Genomic DNA, 27,804 nt, shown 5'->3' on the forward strand with positions numbered 1-27,804 from the left:
TATTTTATCCATTGCAACACATACTGCAGGTCAAGTTCACTTTCTATCAGGCAATGGGCATGTTTTCTTTTTCCTTGAACCCAGTCAAGTGTTAGCACCTCACAAAGCCGGTTCTGCTAAAACAAGCTGTGCCTTGCTTTTACAGCCTGCAGTTTGTGTGTCTGAGACTAGTGCTAAACAAGCCCAGTTGATCTACCATTCCTGGGGGGTCTGCTAGGCAGGGAAGGGGAGCACTGCCCCGAGACTAAAGAACAAAAAGAAATAAAAGATGTTGGCAGTGGTGCTTGGTCAGCAAAGTACATAAAAGGCTAACTTCAAAGCCCGCAAAAAAGTGAAAGAAATCAGTTCAGGAATGTATTTAGATTTTTTCTTCTCTTCATGCAGGAGTTTGTGCTTTCTCCCGAGGTATGGGGATGGGATCAGCTGTAAGCTGAATACTAGAGGGACATTCAGCAACTCAGGACAGTGCTTATGCACTGCGTGCAGTGATACTGTTTTTTACGGCTTCCTGTCGTCATCAGTAAAAGAGATACTGTGTTAGGTCCAGTAACTGCTAGACCCCATATGTGAGTTGACCCCACAGGTTTGGGAGGAAGGGTAATTTTCAGGAAAAAGTAATTTTTCCTGTGTTGCCATGTTTCTTGCGCATGTCTTCAGTTCTGCCTTTGCAGACTCTTGTGTGACTCCTGTTCCTCCTGTCACGGCTGCTCCCGCTGCTCCCCTCCACCCATGGCAGCGGTGGCTGGGGGCAGTGGGAGAAGCAGGAGGATGAGAAGTGGAAGGAGTGAATTCCCCCCTCCATGTTTCTACAAGGAGCTAACGAGCAATGGACACAGCAGGATTTATGGTATGGGTGATTTCTATGATGCTCGTAAGAGGAAAGAAATATCAATGTACAATCAAAACAGCATGGCTAGTACTGCAACTCACTTCAGTGTGTGAGGATAGTGCCTGTGGGCACTATACACCAGACTCAGTTTTTTTGGACACTGATGTAAATCTTGCCAGGCTCCCTTGGATGAGAAAGGAGCATCCACTGCTATACTCTCAGTTAAACATTTCATGGGCTTCTCTGTAAAATGACTCCATATTTTTCCCATAGTGAGATTATCTTGTGAAAAACAAAGCCAAGATCACAGAATCATCCTGATGATGATCACCATAGCATGAAGCGACTTAGGCCCTACCTGAGGAAGTAAGTTACCTTTCAAGAGGGTAAACAGTGTTGTGAACAGTCCTGACAATACAGAGCTAAGAAATGCTGGAGAAGAAACTCATTTCCTCTCACACTGGAGCTGCTGATATTTTAGCAATTTTCCCCCACTCCACACAGGGGTAAGCTTTGACTGTTCAAGGCGACATACCAGAATAGCCAATACTCTAGTAAATTCCCAGATGAGGAAGACCAAATTTCACATCCCTCTTCTCATTATGAAAGCTAGAACAGGTCCAAGAGAAGTAAACAAGAGACACCCAGCATATCTACTGTGCCCAGTGCTGATACGCACCACTTTGACACGTGTCTCTTGTCTGCACCAGAAAGAAGTAGTAACCTGAATTATTGTCTCTTGTAACCCTGGAGAGTGTTTCAGTCCAGAGAAATTGATAGAAGGGCTGGACCTGCCTGGCTTCAGCTTTGGCCTTAAGTTCCTTGGGGGCAGCTCCTACAAAAAATTTTGACAGTCAACATTTTCCAGCGAAATGGTTTTCTGTTGGAGGATTCCTGACCACCACTAGGTTTAAATTTGCCCCTCTCAAGCAGGCAGGCAGTTATGGACTCTAAGTACCTTTGAAGACCAACCAACTTCTTTATGGGGCTGCTGGAATGCCTGGCATTTGCATTTTAAATCTTTCATGTAAGCAAGCTATTTGAGCCAGATGACAAGTAAGCACCAGTCCTGGAATCCAAAAATCTCTACTTTGTTCCCAAATTATAAGGACACGTAGCTTCTTCTAAACAGCCAAAGTTTTGTGCCTTTCACAAGCTTCTCAGACCTACCAGCTGGGTCACTTGGATACAATTTTCTGCTTTTATGCCACTCATATGGTTTTGAATCAATAAAACTGGTGACTGTTTCGATTTCGCAGTGTTCTCAGTCATGGAGACTACCTATGAGAATAACTACTTGCAGGATACAGTCCTTTAAAGCTGTAACAAAATCCTTTTCATTTTTTAAAGTACCTTCTTTCACTTCCTGCTTCTGGTCTTGATTTTCCGTCTCCAAGTCATCCTGTGCTTTTGGCTCCACCATCTCTTCATCATCTTCATCCTCTAAAAAAAAGGAAGAAAAAGATTTGTGAGAGTCTCCTCTTTAAGGGAGATGGAAATTGTGTATCTTCTTTACAATTATAAACTGGTAGTAAACACAGGTAAAGCAAAGTGCACAATAAATGGAAATGTCTACATTTATACTCAGAGTGACACTCTCAGACGCTTCCCCCCAGACTGCAAGATAATCTGCTAACACAGGGCACCTGCCACTTGCGCTCCCTGTGGCAACTTCCCATCTCGGATGTCGGCTGAATATCTCCCTGACCTCGGAGATGACTTCTTGGATGGTATAAGAACAGATGCAAACATGTTTCAGCCTGGCAGCTATTCTACGGTTGGGACACCTGCTATCCAGGCACCTCATTTCCAATTCAATTCTCACCAGATTAATTTGTCTTTTGACCTACAGGAAGGGGTTAAATAGAAATCTGACCTCAGGTCAGATGCCACTAGCAAGCAAACAAGCATGGTACAGTTCTGAAAAGTCATCACCATCAACTGGGGGAACATGGCAACCAATAGTGGCATTTGGAGCTTAAGAACCATTCTTGCATTAATACAAATTTAATGAACACTAAAATTTGACACATGTCAGTTACTACTGCCAGATGTTTTAATGACCTTTCCTGACCTATGCAAATGCCTCTCCCTCTTCCCCTCTCTTCCCACATTCACATGTTCTCATTTTATTCAGGAGGGCAAACCATTCATTCCTTTCCTTGATGTCCGTCTGAACTTACAAGGGTTCCAATTGTCCAGACCAAAATATAATACAGCAGAGCTGGAGAGACAGTGATGCACCAAAATGGCTCAAAGCCTACCTAACCCTCATTACTTCTTCCCAGCTACAGCAACATGATTCATTCTCCAGTGCCCAGGGCCGGCACCCAACCCACTCACACTCATGAGAGGGTAGGGATGCTCAGCCTTCTAGATTCAGTGAACTACAAAGACTGAAAATAGACCTGGTCCTAAAAGAGTGAGTTACAGTAATTAACAGTTAGGATGAGCAAATCTGTGGGCTTTGGAGGAATTATTCTGGAGTGATTCTGGAGCTTGACGTACCATCAAGACATAGCAAGCACCACTGGCATCCTGGGTCAGTCCGTCACATGAGAGAATGCATGTTGTCCCAGAACTGGGGCATTCGGCCACCAGCAAAACCGCTGCAGTTCCTTCAGGGCATTCTGAGCAATCTGCCTGTCACCACACAGTTTCTTGTGACATGGTGCTTTTCCAGGCACACTCCCTGATTTAACACTGCCGCCTTAACACGGCCTGGAAGCAGGCAGGAGGCAACATGTCATGCTTCTCCAACTGCTCAGCTACTGGCACCTTCTCCTGCGAAGGTTGGCTGCAATCAGTCCTGGCTTCCTGGGGAGATGTTGGTGCTGACAGGTTGCATTCAGCTAACAGTAACACGCAGCTGTATTTTGTTTTCAGTAACATAATAGGCACCATAGTATTCCCACCATGTTGCCTACTCTAGGACTTCTCCCCCCAGAAGCCCACAGAGCGCAGGTTGCTAGCTGACATCTTGGCTGGAGAGCATGGCTTAGTCATGTACCGTAAGGAAGTGTCTCAGCATGGGCAAGATATGCTTCTCCCTCTTGGGAAAACGAGGAAATCTTGGCATAAGATCTGCCATCGCTCCCCCTACTGCTAGCGACTGCAGCAAGGAGAAGAGGAAAGCTCAGCTCCCCAGCCGTCAGGGAGGAGGGATAACCATGTGCTCCCCAGGCTGGGAAGGGAGGAGGAATCCAGTATGGATGGGGAGGCATTTCCAGAATTAAAAGCACTACTAATGAATGCCACCCCTTTATCAGGGATTTTTCAGACCATGAAGCTTGGAGTGGGGAAAAGGTAGGGTATTCACGATGCCTCCTTTTGATGCCTCACTTGACAATTATGTTTCTCTAGGTACCCTATATAGAAGGGCCATAGAGAAAAGCTTTTAGAGAGCAAGCCAGGGCGTTTCAGTTTGGCAGGGTAAATACATTGCTGTGTCCACTGGCTGAAAGACAGATAATATCTGATGCAGTCAGCAGAGAAAAGCTCTCCTGCTGTACACACACAGGAGGGGTAAAAAAAGGTCCTTCTGCCACCAGTCTGCGGCACTAGCGGAGATGGGGATGTATGAAGGAGAGACGCACACCCAGTTTCAAAGAACAGATGAGAAGTGTGAGAAGAGAGAGGAGTGACGGGCGCAGCAGGGAGTGAATACTCTGCTAACCTCAGGTACATATGCACACACAGATAGGATCGCAATGGTGTACAGATATATGCACACAGACACGCTTATGGTAGATACCTAATGAAGCCAACTCCCACAAGAGTTTTGTGAGTCTTGCATTACAAGTTTTCGTTCCCTAGAGCACCAGCTCTTGGAGCCAGCTGTTTACATATGGATTTCAGCTTCCATTTTTAACCTGTTTCCAACCTGTCAGCTTGTGCAGGGAAGTTTCAGAAAGGGAAGGCTTTGAGAAAACTTGCAGGCAGCAAACAAAACATAAACCAATATTTAATTGAAAATCTTGGGATTTTTAAGGCAGCATGCTATGCTTTTTAATGCCTCACTTGTAATTTGGTAATGGGTAGGGACGATGTAGCAAATGTAGAATTTGAGATTTAGTAGTGGGTTTTCAGACTGAAGTGAAGCAAATTTATCCCTGTCCCCTAGAAGTCCTCGATCCCTCTGATTTGGGGTGTCAAATTGTTTGCCTGCTTATAGCCCATTCCTGCTTCTAAAGCAGAGTAGGAATGAATGGCTGAGGCACAGCTGGAGCAGGGGGATGTATTGATACTTCAGCACCTATTAAGGTAGATCTTCTTCACTTCCCTTCCTTCCTCTTCTGGGAACAATCAAAATCAAGTTTCCCTAGATTTCTCTAGATTTAACTGCAGCAGGAAAAATAAGTAAAGGTTATTACAACACATGCCATGCCTTTTTCCAAGGGCACAAACATGAATAAATTAGTTTTACTGAGAAGGTGCTGCAAGAGTTTTTAGCAGATAAGACACAGTTGAGATGTCCTTATTTATTTACAGAGAAATGTATACACATACACAGAAAGACTCAGCTAAAAGAATGATAGGGTTGTGAGCCAAATGCTAAAATGTTAGCAAATGCCAGAATTTGGATTGCCTGGGCACGATTAGCTCCTTCCCCCTCCCCACGTGTAGGGAATGATGACATCATTCTGGAATTTCCTCCCTCTTGAGTGCTTGGCCTCATTTTCTGGGTGCTCAACAAGAGACACCTGGGGCCTGAAATGCAGAAGTGCTGAGAGCTGAAGTCAACTGGCCCTGGGCTTTGAGTGGAGAAAGTGCTAGGGAAACACTACGCATGCGAAAGCTCCCACATCTCTCTCTCTCAGCTTTCACTGAAAGTTATCATTCTGATGTTTTTGTCCTTTCTCCTCCTGTGCTTCAGTGCTTTTGCATGATGGCAATAATATTGTGAAGATAATAGTATTCTCAGCCTGCACAGATGTGTTGCAGAGATACGTTCATCAGGATTTGGGGCATATTAAGATGCTGTCATGGGAGCAACAGAGAAACAAAAGCTTGGAAGGGGATTAATCTTTTCTGTGTTCAGTGTAACACTTAGACCACGTGCATTAACATGAGATCTGAGGCCAGAGCACTGAATAGAAGAAGATAAAAACCAGAAGGGTTAAAAAACTGCCTCCCCATTGACTGACTGAAACAAGAATCCATTACAGAAAAAAAACCCTATATGTTATCATGTAATTAAAACTGTATCATCATACATATTAAAAAGGGCTAATTAAGGATGCCCAGGAAACCTGCATTCTGGAATAGCCAATGTTGCTTGGCTTTGCAACCTGAATGTTTATTTGCTATATTTTTTTTTTTGCTATTGCACGCTATTTAATGTCAATGTATGCATACTTACACATTTTCATAGCACATACATTTGCTGTTGTGCCTAAGTATGGTTATGCATTTGTACATTTGACTGTGCACATACACATACATTACAGAATAATGGGAAGTGCTTTGGCATTAATTTTCCTGTGTTTTACTTGAGTGTGAAAAAGATAACATTTATGGTACATTTATTGGAGAATCTGTGAGTGTCTACAGGGTTATTTGTTTCCACATGTGCCTGCTCAGATTGGATGTGCCATTGCAGTAATTGTCCAGAGAGATGAAGACAATCCTGTAGTTTCTGAACACAGATAGCCTTTCCCTATTTAAGAGCACATCTGACATCGGGAAGTTTAAAGAAGTAACTTTTTAACCGCTTACATCACAGATGTAGGAGTGTTCTAGTCACATTTGGCAAACACAGAGTTGTTACTAACACCAGTAGTGTTACACCCTGTTCAGAAGATCTAAATCAGAACCCAAATGTCTATTAAAGGAACCACATGAAAAAGAGCTAGTAATGAAGAAGTGTATAGCTGCTGTGTAACACTTCTCCTTTGTAGCTCTCAAAGGACTTTGCAAGGAGGCCAGTTTTGTTATGCCCATTTACCACGCAGAAGCTCACAGATAGACCCACTCACTGTAGATCACTCGGTAGACCAGCAGCTGAGTGAAGAATAGAGGGTTGGCTTCAGAGTTTCAGCCTAGAGTCCTTCCCACTAAGGCCACCCTGCCTTTTACTGTAAACAAACAATTCCTCAATGGAAATGATCATTAAATGCTTAGGTTAAAGATGTTTGTCTGCTGAAGCTGGTGGAGCCTTATGTGGGATTACTATAGACTGACATAGCAGGACCAAATACCGTTTCTTCTTAACTCAAAGCTTGATGACTCTCCAGGCTCTGGGAGGTGGCCGATCAGTCCTAACAGTGCTTTGTTTAACATGATGAAGTAAAAGCAGAGCAATTGTTCCCAGCTTGTACTTAGCTTTGAACACTCCTGCTTCTGTTCCAGACCAGAAGTGGTCTTGTCTAAAAGCTTGCCTGTTTTTTCCAACTATAGAAGCTGCTCTAATAAAAAAGTATGACTTCTTCCTACAAACCTGGTTTTGTTTAATCTGTGTGTAAACTACTAATTTTCGAGTGTTGCTCAACTACTAGCTCCAATGAGCCTGCTCTATGCCTGGCCTTTGCCTTAGCCTCCACAAGGATAGATCACCACTTTGCAATCGCAGTAAACGGAGGGGAAAGCCCTGTAAACACATGGCTAACTCCCTGGCACCTGCAGAAGAAATGCCCAGATGTGTTGAATTGGATCAAATGTTCACAGAGAGCACAGATGATCTCAGAAAGTCAGACCCTGCATTTCTACAGAGCTGAACTATTTATTACCTACTTGGACTTTGCAGGGTTTTAAATCACTGTATTTATTTTTACAGCATATAAAAACATACCAGGCACATTCAGGACAAACTAGAATACAATAATTACATCTGAGAGGACTGCACATGACACTGGCTTAGGGTTTTAATTCTTGAGATGAATACTGTTTTGCTTGGGTCAACATTTTCTTTGTTGGTTGTCTGAGTTTTGGATTGTCAGTTTTAGGCAGTTAGCACTGGTACTGCTCAAATAGTTTACTAAATAGCTAATTGGGGGGGGGGTATGTAATTATAGGCCTCTGCTCTGCTAATATACGTATCACCAGTTAAACAGCAGGCAGCATGTTGTGTATTTTTCTTGGGTGGAGGATTTACACCTCCTCAGACCTGCACCTCTGAGACTAGCTAAGAACTTGCAGCTTCTGTGTATTGTTTTTAGTATTGACAGCTATACTGAGTTAGACCAAGAGCTCTGTTTTTAATTCTGGGTAGGTACAAACAATCCCTTTATTAGAGACATATCTTTAAAACAGCAATTTAATTAGCATCACAATTATATATTTTATTGCCTGAGTCACTGATATATGAGAAGCCAGTGGGTTATTATATGGGGGTTTATATCAGCATCAACATTCCTTCAGTGCATGAGAAGGATCAGCCGTGCATATGACACATTCAGTAAAATCAAGTGTCTTCACCAGAAGCAGACTTGATATTTGCAACTATGAAATACCAGAAACTGTTGTATCACTTTTATATTTACAACTGTTCAAATTAATTTTGCTGTTTCTGTTAGGAAAGAATTACAAATTAAGCAAGAACAAATGCATTGTGTTTATATTGACATAAGCCTGAATCAAACAAGTTGAATATTGTTGGCATTATCCTGAGAAGGAGTTAGAACACTGTCTTTCCTTTTCGAATATGTTCTTTCCATCACTAGCAAAATATGCAACAAGCAAGGGAACACATATTTTTTCAAATAGGACTGCTTGACATTTCACATTTTTGAAAAATCTATGATTCGCAATCTGGCTGAATGACCTATTTTTCATATAATGTAATTTTTTGAAATATGTCCAGCTTTTCACTTTCATCTTTTGACTGCCCTTTGAAGCAAGAAGAGAATTAATTCATCTGTGGATTTTGTTTGCAGAGTGGGATGTGAGACTGGACGTACACTGGGCACATGTTAGTCATCCCAGATGGAAATATTCTTGCATGCAGGCTCTTCTTGGCAATAGGCAGCTGCCTCCTAAAATGTATTTCAGTTAGCCAAAGCAGGGAAGACTACTCAGTGCTGAATACTGAAAAAAACCAGAGGTGAACAGATATTGGCCTAAGCTCTGTGCAACAGGCTACAAAATTCAGATGAGAATTTCATGTGAGCCTGAGCTTGCAAGCATATCTGCATGCAAGAATCATATGCCTGCAAGGTACCTCTGCCCGCTACGCAGAAAGATACTTAAGTGTGCATTGCAGGAACATTAAAAAGCTCCAGGTCATCCTTCCAGAGTTCCCCATCCCTGACACGGCACATTCCCAACACATCATCTTGTCCTTATGAAGAAGTACAGAGAAGTCATGCTTTCTAACGGCCATCAGATGAAAACAGAACATTAGGAAAAAAAAAGGGTAAAATTGGATGAATGAATGTCTGGAACTATCTTATGGCCACAGCACCTAAAAGACTTGAACAGAAGCATGTGACATTCCTCCTTCACTTTCCACCTGTAAGTTTTTTAATCATCTGAAGAAAATGGTCTGTCTGTATATTCTTTGACTGCAGTTCTGCAAGAGCAAGGATAAATCACAGCAGTACAAGAGCAGACTGCCTAGCATCTTCAAACTCCCTTGATTTTTTGTTATCTTGAAGTGCTGTGGTACACTTGTAAAAGAGAGGCTTCACATATTGATAAAATACAGGCTGTATGAGTCACATTACTTTTACCAGACTCAGGTATACTGACTGAATCTTTTTGAAGAAAATATTGTTTTAAAAATTAATCATAAAAGAATATAATGTTTGACACATATATCACTTTAATCCGGAAGATTGCAGGGCACTTTTCCCTGGAATTAACATATTTAGCCTAACATCTTCCACAGCAAGTAGACTAGTAATAATACACCAGTTTTAAAAGTGCAGGACTAAGAGAAAAAGCCCTAAGTTTTCTTGTTACTTGCAAAATGAAGTACTACTTGCATACTTCTGCCACATCTAAGAAGGGTTTTCTGATCCCATCCCTTGTTCGCAATGCAAATCTCTGCAGAGCTTCACCCCTCATCCCATAAGGAGCAGGTGGTATTGCCAGACATTATGACCAGATCTCTAGAGTCCTCCTCTTGGGCTTCAGCTATCCTTGTACCGGTGCAATGAAGGAAATACATATTTCACCTCAAAAACAAACACTGTAGCCTGGCTGACTGAGAGGAGTCATTTAGTTCAGAAAATTTATTTTGCCTACAGCATAGGCTGTGCCTGTACTATTGCCACTTAAAAATTTGTCCTGAAATTTACTACACTTCCCTCTTAAAACAAGCACCCTGTAAGTAATTTTTTACTCAACATTTCTTTTTAAAGCTCTCCTTAACAATTACCGCATTCAATTACTCCTGGTCAGGCGATTCTCAGGACTCCCGGTATATGATTTCTCATAACCATCTCCTGATCTAGAGTTTCACCACTCAGCTCCTGTCCCTATTCCTCTTCCTGACTTGTGTTTGCAGTCAGACTTCTTTTTGGTACATTATGAAGACATCTTATTTTTCCATTTTGTGACAAATGATAGACTATCACATCCAAATGGCAAGAAAATGTCACAGAAAAATTTGTTTTACTATACCATTTCACTAAGCTCCATGTGAAACTATCCAAATCTCTTCACAGCCCTGATTGCAAACCTTTGCACCAGTTCAAGTGTTAGAATCAGTGCTTCAGAATATAATAATTTCTTTACCAATTAAAATGGAAAGCTGCCTCTGATTCTTCAGGGAAGCATTTCTCTAACTCAAGAAACTGATTTTCCAGTTACTTGGCCTGAGCACAGTTTTCAGTTGTGGTGAGAGTCTCAGAATTCAAAGTGTCCCTTGGTTTTAGTTTCTGGTCAGTCTAGACCAGACATGGATTCTTCTTTCCTCTTTTGGACTGTTGCAACATCACACTGGTTGAAAGCATTATGCAGTCCCCAGAGAACTAAAGTGCAGAGTACCCCACTGGAGTCATCATCTCTTCTAGCCGATTCCCTTTCCTCCTCTTCCTCCCTCCCAAAAGCTCATGTTCAGTTCTATTGTGCTTGAGAAAATTCCAGTTGGAAGATGTAACACAAAAAGAAAAGCACAGAAGTTTCCTTTTCTTGGCCATGGTTGGGCCTTCCAATAAAAATGCCAACATGAAATAATGATTGAACAGCAGAAGCCTTACTGCAGTATTTACAGACCTCTAGCTCCGAAACCAAATAGCATAAATTTAAAATATCCTGCTAAAGTATAACCGTGGTGGTGTTATCCTTGAGGAAGAAAGCGACGGAGACCCTTCGTTTCTGTGGATGAAGAAGGGGTTGCTAAACCATGCAGGTTTTCACAACCTCTGAAACCTGTAAGGATTTCTTCCTGCTGTGCTGCTGGAAGAAATCACGTCGTGCCAGGAGCGTGAAATGACTCCTGCACTGGGAAAGGGCACCGAGACGCGTGGCAGGCTTTGTGGATTGGGCCTGCTCAAGTCATTTTCAAACACTCAGATCATGTAATAGTGTTAAATCACAAAAGCCCAAGTATGTTAATGAAAACCAGTCCCCACAACCTATGGAACTAGGAGCAATTGTAAAACAAAAGCTGCTTTCATATTAAACACACACAGACATTCACACAGATGATGTATCTGGCATATACGCAGTGCCTGATTTGGAGGTCAATCACAGAAGACGGTTGCCTTAGCTGGGCACGAGGTACTTAAAACCTTAAGTATAATGTAGACCAAGCCAATTCTGTGCGATTTTTACTGCTGACATATAGGGGCTAGGACTTCACTCGTAGACTCATTTATTCCAAGTGCCAATGACTTTATACTCCACAGGCCACCTCTCCTATTTTCCACTGTGCTTTTGCTTGAGCAAGATTACAAAATCTTGCTATTGTGGAAGAAATTAATTCTCCACTTCCATACTGTGTCTCCGTTCGTGAAGCCACACTAATGTGCTTTAGGTCAAATTCTCCAGCCCTGATTCTGGCCTTAACTTCTCCTGCAGGCATTAGCATGAGTTCTGGCCTTTCAGAGTTTCTCCGTTATTTTTTGGATATGAAATAACATTTCAGTCCAAGGCCCTGAAATTAGCTGTATGGCCACATAGTTGTTTGCAGGACCATGGTTTAACTTTTAACTCCATCTTTTCCACAAATCTCTCTCTCTTTGTTCTATGGCACTTTATGAATAAAAATCAATGCTTAAGATGTAGCATATGCTGTTGTAACTGAAATATCTGACAGCATAAATCTCTACATTTATACACAAACCTCAACAGAGGGAAATGGAGACAAGAATGCTGATGTATTACAAGGATAATTGGAAAAAACAACTATATTCATAAACAATTACCACAGCAAATACACAAAGACTCCCTCTCTTTGTCTCCCCGACACACACATGCATACACTTTGCTCAGCGCTTTAAAAATAACCATTAGTCATATGGCAAATGCATTTTACATGAGCAAAGGTTCATTTCAACATTTGTCTTTAAAAAGGCAGACAAAAAATTGTTTTATTAAAAAATTAAACTACATAAGAATAGCTGGATCATGTCCCTATGAGTGTGTGCTTATTACTTATATGGGCACTGAACAGACCCCACTTAATTCTGTTTCCCACTGACGCCAGTTCACCTTAGTCACTGGTGTCAGCCCCGATTTGCATCAGCGTGTGCGAAAAAGGAATTCCCTCTGACAGTTTCGAACTTGCCATATTTTAATTTCAGTGTTTTTGTCCTACCACGCTGGGAGAGTAGAGGCTTCCTCTTCTAGTGTCTCAGTTTCGGGGGTATCAATGTGAGCAAAACCTTTTGGCGGCGGGGAAACCAAGGTGCAAGCACATCAGCTGCTTGCCCAAAGTCACTCCTGAAATAGCTGCAGATGATGGAATAAAACCCCGGTCTCCTGATTCCGAGGCTGATACTTCAGCCGCTGCTTCCCCCGGGCATGTGATCAGGGCTCAGCCTTCGTTATGTCAAACCAGCTGTTAAAAAACACAAGCCGGTTTCCCCCAACTGCTTGTTGCAACCTGTCTGGCGAGCACCCAGCTCCCTGCGCTGCTGTCCCCACTGCTGGGAGCGTCCCTGCCCGCCCGCCCTCCGCCCTGACCCTTGCCTTCCCCTCCCTGCCTCCGCAGCCGCTGCACCCCGCTGCCCGCCCCGGCTGCCCTTCGCCTCCGCTCCCGCTGTTCCCACCCCAATTCTGCTGGGGGTCACGCTTCAAAGTCTTCCCCCCCCCTCCCCAGGAAGGCCTCTTCCTTCCTCCTGGCCCCTCTCCAGCCTCCCTGGCATCGGTCTTCCTGAGGCAGATATCAAAAATCCCCTACTTGCAATCCGGGGGTTTGTGCACGCCGAGAGCCATACCCACCTGCAGATACCTGTTTGACACAGAAATGCCCTCTGATTTGGATTCTCAGATGAACACTTCAAGGTTTTCCTGAGAACTTGGGTTGTAAGATGCTAATTAAAAAAACCCTAAAAACCAGCCCCTGCCCCACCAAGTTCCCAATTGCTATGGTTAAAACCCAGCTTATCCGCTGCAGCTTGGAGGATCAGGTATGTTTTTGTGTGCTTAAGCTCAACAGACTTCAGTAGCTTCAGATCTCTAAACCGGCATACTGCATCTGCAGTTGGCATACATGGGAAGATTAAACTGCACCACAACTGCTCACTGGAATATCCTTCCCTTTTCCGACTTCACAGTTCAGATTCAGCAGGAAAACCATTTCTGTGGCTACTTTATATTTGTCACACTTTGGAAAATAGATGCTTTGAAGTGCCATACAATAGGCTGCCTGTAAAACAAAATCCTCCTTTTTCTCCCGAAACACTGTAAAGACCCTCTCCTCAGCCAGCTTTCGGGAGCTCTCAGCTACAGACAGGGGCATTAAGTCAGAAGAACCACATGAAACTGGAGAGAAAATAAACTGGGTTATGCTACCTCATAGTCCTTCACTTGAAGAAGCATCTTTACACAGACCTTTTTTTTTTTACAAGAAAAGAAAAGAAAGAAGTTGCTGGCTTCAGCCCCTACGTCTCCTTTTGGTTGTAACACAGCTCACAGCTGCGAAGTTTACATGTGTTAACTTGGGATGCCACAAGCCAGCCAGCAATGAGGTTGTCATCCTGATCTAAGGAAACACAATGTGCATACATGCCAATGATTTTACTGCAAGTGAAGCGTTTTGCTGAGATAATTCAAAGCATACTATATTTCATCAGTTGACTATTCCATCTACAGCCGATCACAAAAGCCAGCAACACTGGAGCCATATTCCGTCAAAAAAGGTGCAGCTCCGTAAAAGCTTAGTCTTTTGCAAAATGGTACCACTTTCTTTGTGGAAGGGGTGGGGGGATATTAAAGAAAGCAAGATGAAGAGACAGTTCTGGCAATATCAAAAAGGCTTGTTTTCACATTTTCTGAATGGATTTTGGGGGGCTTTCCATTAAAAAGTACTTCTTATATTTTTTACTTTTAGACTATTTTAAAATATGAGATGAAGCAAATCAAAATGAAAAGATTTTGGTTTTGTTAAAACATACATGTGTTGAGTGACCAGACAGGAAAATAAGACAAAATTTTACTTCAGGTGGCATTTCAGTACATTGGAGTCTTCTTTCAACCTGGAACAAAATTACATTTTGAAATTTGAAATTTCACAGCACTGCATGAAGAAGGGATTCCTTCTGGGCCTGATTTTAATGCTGTCACTGCCTAAGGGATTCAGTCTTAGTTGAGTGGGGATTTTAAATTCTGATATTAAAGCAACACAGAAGTACACACTAGGTTGGGGATAAGGATGTCTTTCATCACAGTAATGACAAGATCTCTTTTCCCATGATCTGAGATTCCCTCTGCTACAACTTCAGGTTAATAATTTCTTTTAGGTGGGACAAACTTAAAGTCATGCTTCCAGTGCTGAGTGCCTGAAGGCAAATTTCACATCCATGTCCTGAGAACAAGATAACAGACACCAGTGACAAATCTACTAAGTGCACATTTGAAACACAGACCAGTACACCAGACAGTGCCAATATTTGGAGGAAATATGCAAATGGGCATTTACCACTTTTGAGACCTGATCCAGACTTTTTTTTTTGCATGCAGAACTCCAAATGAATGTGACAAATGCATTATGAAGCCAGCAAAGTACTACCAAGCTGTCCTGATGGCCCTTGCATGGAGAAAGAACTGCCCAAGCAAGTCTGACAAGCTTCTCGGAAACCATTGTCTTAGCCGCCTGTACTGTTGTATAGTTGGATAAAAAAGGAAAAATCACCGCAACAGCGGTGTTTGCTTTGGGGGTAAGCACTGGGGGTAGTGCTAAATTCAGCAGCCGCAGCAGAACAAATAGAAACTGTGAGCTTTCCACCACATTAATGAAACTTCATTCAAAAGGTGGAGTGTAATGTTCTTCAAGATGGATAATTCACATAACTTGTGTGATTCAAACACTCATGTCTCCACACTGGCTCCACACCACCTCAGGATTTATGTTTTATTTCAGTTTTCATCGGATTGCTCATGAATGACCAACGACAAAAGAACATGTGTGCATTTTTCTTTTTCACAGGTCCCTGTTAATGAGGACTCTGTTGCATTAAGACAGTCAAGATTGTCTCTGGCAAAACGTGTTGAACCAAGGTGTTTGTGCCTGCATAAAATTAAGCCACAAGTACAGCACTTATTTCTGACAGCAGATTTATAATAGGAAAATCCCAGCAGGAATGAAGAGTTAGAAACCCCCGTTGTAGGCTTTTTCATAAACTTCACCTTGATTTAGTATCTCAAACAAGTAGCAGGAAAGGCTAACAGCAGAGGTAATCCTATCATCTTTTCTCCAACAGCACCATTCCATCTTTTTGACTTCCTCATGCTGCTAACACGAATTCAAATCATCTGTGTTTAAACTTAAATGCAGTGATTGACAGATCTTTGTAGTCTCAGTCCATACTGAAGATTATTCTAGATACCTATCAGTTATTACTACAAGCCCTGTCTGATATCCAATACCTACAGGGAAAATTGTTTTTAACGGTGTAATGTCTGATCTATTTTGAAAGCTATTTTAAAATAAGAAACTAACGATAACCAGGTGGCTAAAATCCAGACAGGTTTTTTTTATGGGTTGATATTTGGGGGGAGAAGGTGGAAGATAACAGCAGAACTCTGTTATACTGCAGTAACAACCATGATTCAGAGCAAAACACGGACAAAAAAGAAGCATTTTGATTCCATGACATCGATTTCTGTAAAATCACCCATTCCAGTAACATAGGATACAGGAAAGTTTAGGGGTTTGCTCCTGGCTCTTAGTACAGACTCATGACAGTATACGCTGCTATGAAGTAATTGCTTGCTTTCATGAACACAAGTCACTTCAAAGCTCAGTTGCTATGCTAGAAAACAGGGATGCTAGAAGAGACCTCTGTGTGTACTACATCTCTTACTGTGGACACAAACGAAAAATGAAATAGTCAATGCAGTGGTCAGACCATCCACTGTGCTGAAGGGCCAGTAGTGCACAAAGGCAGAAGGATGTCCTCTTTAATTAATACCCCCTGAGCTCAGCTCTGCCAACCCCACTGCTATGATGCAGCTATAGCCTTGCTGCTCCTGATTACAGCATTACAGAATAGGCTGGCATTAGGCACAAGAAGATCAGCCAGTTGGGTAGCAAAGCACTCCAGTCAATGGCCCTGCACTCACGGGGACAAAAGTGGAAGCACTGCCCTCTCACATGAGCAGCCCAGCGAAGGTGGAAGATGGAGGAGTGATAGTTGAGCAATGCCAGCTGGTGCCCATATTCAGTTCCCTGAGCTGATCACTTCACTCTGAGGCCGGCTCTTCCCCAAGCCTGTTCCATCCTTCCCCACCACTCAGTTTTGCTGCTGAAAGATTTTGAATCAGTTCTGCCTGACAGCCTCATGCTCTCAGTGCTTTCCCCTACAGCACTGAAATGTAATAGCAGGGAAAGAAGTACAAGAGAAGAAGCTTGGCACAAACAGCAGGCAGGACTTTGCCCTCAAACTCCACCACTTTTCAGAGCTCCTACTCACATGACTGGGATCACACCCAGATCTTTGTGAAACTTGATTAACTTTGTGCTCACAGTTAAATGAATCTGAAACTGTTAGACAAGGGCTTAACAGTGCTGCTCAGTTCAAGAAAGTCTTTCCTGGTTCTGTGATTGGGGCATATGAGGAGTGAGCACAGCTAGTGTGTTTTGGCTGTAAATCGTGGTAGGAAAAGAATAAACAAAACTGGGGAATGGAGCTTGTGTGTCTTGGGTTAGATGGGATGATTCGGGCTGCTGAATTCCTAGTGGCTTTTTCAAGATTTAATTTATCTCTGGTTGTTACTCTGTGTGCTTAGCAATGAAAAAAGAAGTACAAAAGAGATGAAAATACTGACTTTATGAAGCCAAACTCAGCCCCCTAAAATCAAAGTCAGTAAAGGCATCAGTAAATGCATCAGTAGTTTGGCCAAATTGGAAAGTCACAAAGATGGGCAAGTTCCATCAGCAGAATGACAGCTAAAAATAAACTCACATGGAAATGTGCATGGATGTTCATTTTTTCATGCACTGGGCAAATAAAATCCGATCGGTTTTTGCATTCTCAGTATTACCCCGTTGCATTACATGGGAGCCTGAAAGAAGATGATGATTTAAATAAAAAGATCCTCCCCTGTTTGTCAAGTTGTCATTTTTCCATCTGCAAATAATGAAACATAAACTACTCTGAAAGGGAGAGAGATGGAAGGGAATGTATTCCATGGATCTGTGGAGAACCACACAGAAACATATACAGAAAAAGAAGCTGCAGCACGGAGCACTTCCTGACCTCCTTTTGGCTACAAGTCTAAAAGAAGTCTCTAAGGCAAGAAGCATGAAAGAGCTTAAACAAGAAACCCTTCAGAAGTACAGCTCTTTGCTGCATGAATACCACAACACAGGGAAAATCTGCTGTGTAGGAGTACAGTCCTCCCACTTGAAAAGAGCTGGTAATGCCATCATGTCACGGAAAGATTTTCTTCATGGCTTTTGTGCATTGAAGGCATTAGCAAAGTGGGAAAAGTGCGAGCTGACAATTGTGCAGAAAGAAGGGTTTCTTAATTACATTGTAAAGCATGTCTCATTTAAACATGCAGCAGAATTAATGTTAAAAATACATGTCTTCCCATATAAAAGGATGCAAAATCAGTGCAGGTTAACCTAGCAGATAGTGCGCTCCAGAGGTCTTTACAAATATTAAGGAGATTAAGTTTCATCAACGGCACCTAAATATTACTACTACCCCAGCTCCCTCCTGTAGTGTTTGCTGCAGCAGTATTCACAGGCCCCCTGTGTTACCTTCAGCTGGACCTTCATACAATTCAGTCCGTGCCTCAGCATTTGGCCTAATGCTTTGTCTGTCCTGTCTGTTCATCATTTCCCACTTCACAAATCCCCAGTTCAGGATGTGTTGACCCTTTCCTATTTAGCCATGTCTGGATGTCTGCTCACATTCGCTGTGCCATGTGGCTTCAACCAGTTACATCCATCCCGCTTGTGGAGGTGAGACTTGAGCTCAGATCAGTGTCTTGCTGTGTTCCCACCCAACTGAGTTTCTCCACAGCTGGCTCCCAGTTGTGCCAGACTGCAAGTCAACAGTCAGGCAATACGGAGCACCAAGGCATTCAGCAGAGGCTCAAACTGTGAACCCTCATGACAACAGAAAGACATAACCCAAGTGTCAGAGCCGAGAATTGAAACCAGGGCTCTGTATTTTGATCTGATACCTTACACAAAAGGCTGTGTAGGTGACCGAATCAAAGTCTTCAGCACCAGGAATGCGAATAAGATCTGCTGGGTTTTGAACCAGTACCACTGCCCGAAGACTACACCAGGATGATGGCAGCTTTCCTGTTAATGCAAAACTTCCTGGGTATGCTGAATATGAACATGCTTATTCATACTATTTCCTTTTGTTACATGTTGGTGAATAGCAGCCTTCATCTCTACGCATGTCATTTTTCTCGTTTCAACTGGTATATCAGTCACCCTTGCTGAGCCTGCCTAACACTGTAAGGACCAAAGAATATTCTATACAAATTAGTGACACAGACCACTTGTAGAGTACAAAATCCTTACATGAAATAAATACCAGAGATACACTTCCCTCCCTGTCCTGCTTATGGAATTCAGAATTAAAGGCCAGACTTGCTTTCTTTCCCTGACCTTGGAAAACTCTAAATAGGATTATTCTCCTCCTGCTTACTGATCCTTCAAATGGCATTTGCTTCCACTAACATGCTTTTTAATTCGGGAAACATTTTTTTCTTTTCCTTCATTTGCCTTGGAAGTCCACTGTAACACATATAAAGCACGGGCTCTGGCTTTTGTGATATGTTTGTACAAGGTCTAATGTGCATGTGCAAGCATATACATGCACATTCAAACAGACAGTGCTAATATGCACTGGTGCAGCTGAGCACTTCGCCTTGCTTTGGGCTATGCTTTAATAGAACAGGCATCAGGGCCTTGAAGCATAGCAGTAACGAGCTGTTCCAAACATGCTTTGTGTTTTGTTTTCAGAGGAGGTGTGGTGGGGGCACAAGGGATACTTAATCATAAAAATGCTGAATATTTAAGCCCTTTCCCCCTTCCACCACCCCATTTAAATCAGCAATGCAGTTGGAATGAAATACAACTCAGCTTTCAAACATTTTCGTATTTAATTCAATTTACTTCTAGATTGATAGCTAAACTCGAAACAGATTTTACCCCTTTTCTCCTGGATGGGGAAACAGAGATGACCACATTCCCTTTGAACTTGGTTTAGAATGTTTCTGGTTTTACCTATTAACTGAAAACAAACAAACAAAAGAAAGCAATTATTAAAGTGGTCCGTAATCTATTTCCAGTAGAGGACTGCAATGAAATGGGGTGAAGAGCTGAGTCTCTCTGTCCAAGCCTAAGGGACAGGTGTTTCCAGTAGCTGACACGTGGGTTGGCTGTCTCAGAAAAAGGGCAAGATCTTGAATTAGCCTTTTATTTTTAGAAGCAAGCTTTCTCTACAAAAGTTTAGGTGCATCTATGAAGCACTTTGGGTGGTAGGAACTGTGACTTTGGGGGTAGATGGCTCCAAGAGCCACCCACATATGTGGGGAGAAGAAGCCATGGGTGTAGATCACCAGAAGTCAGACTGAGAGGTGAAACTACCCAGCCATCATGTGTATTGTACCAGTTGACTTCTGGGAGGAATGACAGCAAAGTAATATTCAATCACCTGTTTTGGCAAAGACATGAGTAAAGGGGAATGGAAATTGATAACAAAATCACAATTTCCACTGATGTAAATGATAAAATCCACCAGCTAGGCATTTCTAACACTCTAAACTGGGAATATTGAGACTTTTTTAGAGTGATCCTTCAGCAAAATGGAAGAATTAAAAGGTTGTGGACACAGGGCACACACAGTTCACTTGAGGAAAAGCACTACCTCAGCCCAGCCCCAACTGAACCTATGCTGCCAACAGCTCCGTTCTTAAGCAGAGATGTTTGATCTCCACAGATGTCAATCTTGCCACTTTCATAAACATTCATTGCATTTTAATGCCTGCCTTTATTTTTTTAAGTCTGGTTTTGGTGACTATCCCAGAGTTCAGACGTCTCTCCAAAGTTTAGAGGACTTCATTCCAACATCTATTTTTTTTTCTGAAAGTACACTGGAAATTTCACAAGAAAATCTTTTCACTCTCAAATCTCCACATCATTCAGGTTTCATCCAGGTCAGAGACAGTATTTTGCAGCTTGCTCACATTTTTTTTTCAGGGGTTTGCTCAAGCCCAAAGGGTAATAGAGGAAAATGATGAGGAGATGACTTCCAGAAGTCCCTTCCAGCCTCGACCATTCTGTGATTCTGTGAAAACTGACTAAAAATGAAGTTAACTGGGTCTTCAAAAATACAAGTTGTTTGAATTTGGACAGAAGATGAATCTGTGGGATTTTTTATTTGAACATTCCTATTGCCAGCACATACTAATAAAATGCTAAATGCATTTCTGAACAAACAACTACCCTCACAGTGTTTGTAGCTGAGGTCTCTGTCTTGACTTTTAGATAGCCTAAGACCAACGTCCTCTCACTGGAGTTGCAGTTATCTGTATCTAGTAGGAGGAGAGTGGAAAGGGCTGTTCTTTTGCTTCTGTAATTCTTCCAGAGCCTACAATAATGAAACACATCTAGAACCTCCTTCTACACTTCATTTCCATTCAGAGGCCTATTTTACACACCACAAGCATGGCTCTATTTCACACACCTCTCATAATTTCAGTGAGTGCAAGTTCAGGCACAAAGCCAGCCCTGCTTCTGAAGGACTCAGCCCTGCAAAGTCTGTTCACGCTCAGTCCTCCTCTGATGTTTAAAAGGGTCCAGCCTCCCTTTAGAAGTACTTTACAATTCAAAAGTGAGGGTGAACTGTTTTCTGTTCGTTAAACTTTGCTCTGGCCTTGCTAGCAGACCTAGACTTTCCATGTGCACAGGAATGCAATAAACACACAGGGAGAAAAAGATCTGTGAGGAAAATAATTTAGAAATCAAAGGGTCATAATATACCACTTTTAAAGTATTTTGTGGATTGAATTACTGAATAATAATGAAAGATGAGAGATTAATGGCAACCTGGTCCAAAGCCCTCTATTTATACCCAGGCCAAATAAAATGGTAGGCAGGTGCACTCTATCCCTGACTCGATAGAGGACTTCTGTCTGCCCCTCACTTTTCAATCCCATTGAAGTTATTATACATGTTTTTGTAAAAAGACAAAGAATATTTCCCAGAGTTAATGACAAATATATTTTATCTTTAGTATTTACCTCCATCAATTACATTTTTTTGGCAGTACTATAAAACAATGCAGGGCAAAAAAATCTCCATCCATTCTAAGCAGAGTTCCCTCCAAAATTACTTTCATCTTTGTTTACAGGAAATCCAGACAGACTACTAAAAGATCTTCTTTTTTTTCTTCCTGGCACTAACAACCATCTGAGATTTTTTTACTCTTTTAAGAATTTCAGGAATTTTTATTTTGTTCTCTGTTTTGCCACTGCAGTGCAATCACAAAATTGCCAGAACAGAAAACTCTAACACAACAGCAAATCATTTCTAGAGAAAATAAAACATTTATTTCCTGCCTCCAAATAGTTTTTTTTAAAGTTCATCCATAAATAAGGCCATGTTAATGCCTTCTATAGCTCCTGTTCCAAAAGCTCTTCCACTCTAATACAACTTTTTGTTGCACATTTGTACTTTGTTATGCTACTTGTTCTGTAACAAATAAAAAGCCCAAACAAACCAATTTTCTGGCAACAAGTTTGCTCATTTATAAAGTCTTTTAAAAAGAGGGGGGAAAAAAGATGCTCTGTTAGAAATTTATGGCATCAGATGCTTATTATATTTCCCCTAAGTTAAGGTTCTTTATGATAAAGAGCCACACCAAACAGCATCAACAAAGATCAGAAGACTGAACATAATGGACTTTCTAAGCTAAATCTTAAACAATAGAGCATTTACTGCAGTGTTCAAGTTATAAGGAAGAGTAACAACTGGGGAAATGAATGATAGAAAGAAATGGTCTTGAGGAACTTGCACTTCTATGGATCAAATTCTGTCCAATGGCAAGAAGGAATTGCTAACTGAAAGCTGCTCACCAGAGTATACAAAGAAGGTGACCTTAGTCTAATGCCTAATAAATAAACATGAAAAGCATACACCAATTACAAGCTATATACTGAAGCATGACGAGACCAGGATAGGCACAAAGAGTAGCAGAGGTTTAGCTAAAAATGGGGTTATCAAAGAATTTTGCTGAAATAAAGCTTTTGGTACAAAAAGGGCATCATGTTCTGACAATTGCAGGATACCTGTGATTTCAAACTCTGCATGCAACGTATTGTAGTGATTGACTTTGCAAGTGATATATAGGAAATGCAGCAGACGTGACTGCAAAGTGAAGCCTTATATAGAGGAACACAGTTTAAACCACTAAAAAGTGTGGGAGGAAAAGAAAGAATGGGAGCTCAGCTCTATAAGCCTTTTTTAGGCCAAACCCTAGAAAATCAACTGGAAAGGCTGAGTACTCAGCACTTTGGGTAACCAGGCTATTTGTTTAAGTGCCTGTATACAGATTTATGAGCCAAAGTTCCAGCTCTTTATAAATCCTTAAGCACAAAGGCAGAGGGTTAATATTTCAGAAGTGCTTAGTTCTTAATTACATTTAAAAAGATGAGGTGCAAACCTACGTTGTAGAGAAGATTTTCAGAAGACCTCAATACCAAACAACTCCCAGTATGGCCACCTTGAGGCTTGTAGAGAATCAGTTACAAAATCTGCTTATCTTAGACCTAAATAAGGCCTAAATGTATTTACAAACATGATCCTAGGACTCTATCCATAAACAGTTAATTTCTGTGCCTACTACTATTGGATGCACTTGTGTAAGACTTGCCCGATCTCTGAGGCCTTAGCTCTGCTCCTTCACCTCCAGTGAATTTCACTAACAGACGGTGTTTTTACAATTCTTATTTTATTGCAAAACTGCCATTGCTATGTGAGGGCAGGAAGGGCTGCAGAAGACACGGGTGTGTCAGAGGTGCCCTGGATGGGTTGCTGCTCCCCAGATCTGCCACTTGTCCACCAGACCACCATTTCTGCGTGAATCCGTGGTCTTCAGCACATCCCCAAATCAGGGCCAAGTTCAAAATGTGCAGTGCTGCTTGCATGGCATGTCTGAGAAGAGACCGTATCACCACCTTCCTAAAGACCACTGCTTTCTAAACAAATATGTCACTGAAAGAAATCTTGAGGAGAGGGGTGGAGAAAGGAACTGAGGGGAAAAAAAAAAGATGAGGGGAATTGACTAAAACCAACCTAAGGAATATTTTTCTTATTCCAGCATGAAATGTTGACAGAATTAAATGTGGGATTAAAAAAACCAACCTTCTAACGCACAGTTTCATGTTACCTCCGCAAGAGTTTTGATTCCACTTATGAGACTTCCCGAATGAAAACGCTGGCTGTGTGCCTGCCTCAAAAATACATTTTTTCCTCAGCAGAGTGGATTTGCCAGTTGTCAATGCCATTTCTTTGCTAGCCAGCAAAATATGTTCGTACTCACAGCAGGCAATTACCATTCTTTTCTCTACTGGTAAGGGGCATGACTTCATTCCTAGGCCTAAGATCCCTGGATCCTTTCCTTGTTGCATAGTCTTGTTAGCCAGTGTAATTAACCCTTAAAGCAAATGGAACAATTATTTCCTTTCTTTCTAAAGTGAGTTTAAATGGCTTCATCTGACAATGGTTTTGTAAACAGGCGAATCTGTTTTACACATTTGCGGCCTGTTCCAAGGGGCATTGGTTGCTGGGAACGCCATCGGAACTAAGCCGCCTCGCACCACGGCTTGAAAACCGCGGTTACAGTCAGCTCTCCAAAAACAAAAACACCGGGGATCGGATCCAAAACTTCTTGAAGTTAATGGGAGCCTTTTAATTAGTTTCAGTGTCTTTGGGGAAGGCCCTTAGGGCAAATATTCCTTTTTGAAACTTGTTCTCCAACTCATGGGGCCGGGAGGTGGTATTTTTCATGCATACACAACAGTGCTGCAAATGCTCCCAAGCGCTCTTATTACAAGCCCCAAACCATACTGGGAAAAAAAGAAAAAAAAATAACAGGTCTCTGGAATATGAATCTGATCTGCTTTGTCTGATAAGAGCAAGAATATTCCAGTGAACACCAAATGCGATAGAGCTAACAGATCTGGGCACCTCACTCACAGCGAGCAGACAGGGCAAATTACTGTTAGGGTCCTGATCTGTGTGAGTAAAGCATAACATGCTGACCACTGAAAGGTGCCACAGTGAAAAATAAAAAAAAAAAAAAAAAGAAAGAAAAAGTCAGGCTCCTTATATAAAAGCAATTGTGAATTCAGCTGTATAAACCGGCTGCTTAAAAATGCTGGGCCCAGAGATTTGCTATGGTCAGTTAGATCTTCCATAGCACAGCTGGGAGGTTTGGGGCTGAACCACTAGACATACACGGTCTTTTCTAGAGTACAAGGATTACATCTTTCCTTGTCGGACCGAAGCACAATCTTTTATTTCTGCCACTGCGCAGCACTCAGGCCAGAGCCGGCATTGTGCTAGAGAAAAAAAAGACAGACCTTGGTCACATACCGATATTCATGTAACACGGCTCCTCGCTCAAAGGAGCAACGTTTACACCACACCGTTTACACGTTCACCCCATGTTTACACCACAAAAAATGGGATCAGAATCTGCACTACAGTATGTGGGGTACAACTTTCCAGCCCAAATATGGTCCTGAACTAGAGTTATGTAGAACAACCTGTCTGTACCAGAAAATGCAGGCAGCTTCTTAAGGGTTACATTTCCTTTTTACATACTTCTACATCAAAACCATATTGCAGCATAGCCCAGGATTCAAACACATCCTACAAAAACAGGCAGCATAACTCTGATATTGAACTCCAGCCCAGTTTTAATTGACTGCCAGCTCTCAGCCACTTCCTAAAGCTCCAGATAGCCAATACCAATGTTGTAATTTCTAAATGTGTGCTTCTCTCAGCTGGAGACCAAATCTAAGAGCTTCGGCTTGCCTTTTGAAATATAAACACGATATCTTAACTCCCACAGTAGACCCCCACCTTAGACACCTTTCTGAAGGGGGCAAAAAAAATTAAGGAGGGTGGCAGGCAGGCAGTTGCTTAAGAGGATATTCCTGAAGTATAAACAACACAACGTTTTCATCATTCATTGACAAATAATTTACAGTGCTGCTGGTGAAATCCCTTAGAAACGTCTTCAGGCACTGGCAACAGGGTAGACTGATAAGTATTTTTAATTAATGCCACGGTAATCATGGTGTTCCATATACTTGGGATGGTATTTTCATGCCAATACTTAATAGCAAAATGGCTTTCAGTGCATGCTACAGTTCCCAAAAGCACGACTCTACAAAACTCAGAGGCAGCAGTCTTGGGCAAGAGAAATGTTTAATCATGGGAATTAGGTGAACACTACACACTGTACATCGCTATGGCCAGGACTGGCAGACAGTGCACAGATGTTTTGTCCTAGCTAGGTGTCTAAGAGCAGCCTCACTAACATTTCTAGGCTTACCATGCCAGACAGCGTTGATGGAGCAAGTCACTTGATGAAGTAAATTGGGGGGCTCACGAGTCCCTACCTTCTTCAGATGGTTACTCCCCATTTTGAATGTCCATATTTTCCCACTTCTGCTGTACTCACTATTGCCTCCAAAAACCTTCTGAGAAAACACTTCCTCTGCAGAACCTGCGCAAAGGAGCTGTTGATGACATCCTGTCCCTTCCTTTCAAGTCAGAATAAATTTTTAGGCAGATGCTAGGGATTAAAACAGCTATGCTGATGTCTGGAGGGCCCTCAGCTTGACAGCAGTAGCCCACAACAAGAAGCAACACTAGTTTTGTTTATTTATAGCATTGGTTGAAAGGTTTCAAAAGTGCAGTGAAAAACATAATGTCACTTCCTGAAGCAGGCATAAAGACATATATAAACATGTCCTCCAGCCAGCCAGAGAATGCGGTTTTGGTAGCAGTGAGGAGGCTGCCTCTGTCACTCTAGGAAACACACTTAAACGAAAGCTGAGTTCCAGTCCTGGCTCCCAGTGTAAGGGGAGGGGTGATTTAGCAATTATTTCTCTTGTTCATTATAGCATCTCGTGCCTGCAAAGCTTGCAGAATATTGGCACTGCCCCAAAATATCTCCAGCGCTGATACATCACAAAGCACCAGAGTGCAATGATGCATCACCACCTCCCCACACAGCAACATGACATGAACATCACTAAAGAACAACACAGTGACTTTAACACTGAGTAATTTAATTGATGACTTGAGCTCTAAATAGCCAATTCCCTTCACCTCCTCAGCTGCATCCCTCCTTACAAAGATGTCATCCACACTAAACTAGCACTTACTGTTGTGATACTGATTGATGCTTCATGGCAGCAAGTAACAGGAAAGAGCTCTAGTGAAAGTTCATTAACTTTAAGCTAATGCATTTTATGATAAACAACAAACTGAATCACTACGGGAGGGAGAACATCTTTGATTAACAGGAGATGATCTGTAAAACATCAGGAATGCCCAAAAGCCAGATGGAGCAAAGGGTGAAACAGAGGAAGATGGAGGAAGCTAGAATGGAAGAGAATACCGTCTCTGAGCACAGGACTGGCAACACAGAAAAAACAAGATGTAGGTTCCCTAAGTGTTTATTAGACAAAGTAGGATCTCTGTCCCAATGGATACCTAGGGTGTTCATTTATTTTACTCTTCTTCAGAAAAAAATATATGGAGAAGCTGAAGGGAGAACTGGATATGAAACCATGTCAGTTTATGACTATTTCACATACCATGACTCAAATGGTCTTTTTTGGTCAACAGCAGTTTCAAGATAACTCGAGTGATCAGATTTCTGCTTGGATTGCAGAGAAGCTGTGAATCCACCTCACAGCTACACCAAACTCCATGGCTGTATTGGAGGCAGGCCAGAGGTTTCTCCACGAGCGCATACACTGGTGGAGCTACTCATGCATCTCTGCCTTTCCCACCCAGCCCCTTCTTTCTACTCCCAAACTTCTTTCTCTACTCATGCCTTGGACCCACTTTGTCCGTTTGGGAGTATATTCTCTACATCCTGTGCTCAAACACTTGGACAAAAGATTCCAGGGGAGGTCAGGAAAGAAACCAAACTTGTGACCCTCTCTGTATTTCTAGGTATCATTGCATAACAAGACTAAGGTCTCTTAAATCTCTTGGAGTACGGGAATGCAGGCAAATTCCCACAGCGCAGCTCAGAATTGCACAGGCTTCTAAAATTCCTCCAAATTTCTTCATTCAGTCTCTAAACAGAGCAGGGATGTGGAACATGTTGGTACTTGAAGCTTAGAACTACCACTTGGTTAATTAT

General features: G+C 42.1%; 1 protein-coding gene across 7 annotated transcripts in view; it reads right to left on the reverse strand.

The window, feature by feature from the left end:
• Positions 1-27,804, reverse strand: part of DYNC1I1 (dynein cytoplasmic 1 intermediate chain 1) — a 199,740-nt gene that overhangs the window by 87,755 nt on the left and 84,181 nt on the right. For all 7 annotated transcript variants that reach the window (XM_052801851.1, XM_052801870.1, XM_052801841.1 and 4 more), the window contains one exon: positions 2,183-2,272. In XM_052801851.1, the coding sequence (XP_052657811.1) occupies positions 2,183-2,272 (90 nt within the window). The remainder of the gene's footprint in view (positions 1-2,182; positions 2,273-27,804) is intronic.

The sequence above is a fragment of the Harpia harpyja genome, chromosome 1, assembly GCF_026419915.1.
Source record: "Harpia harpyja isolate bHarHar1 chromosome 1, bHarHar1 primary haplotype, whole genome shotgun sequence".
Lineage (NCBI taxonomy): Eukaryota > Metazoa > Chordata > Aves > Accipitriformes > Accipitridae > Harpia > Harpia harpyja.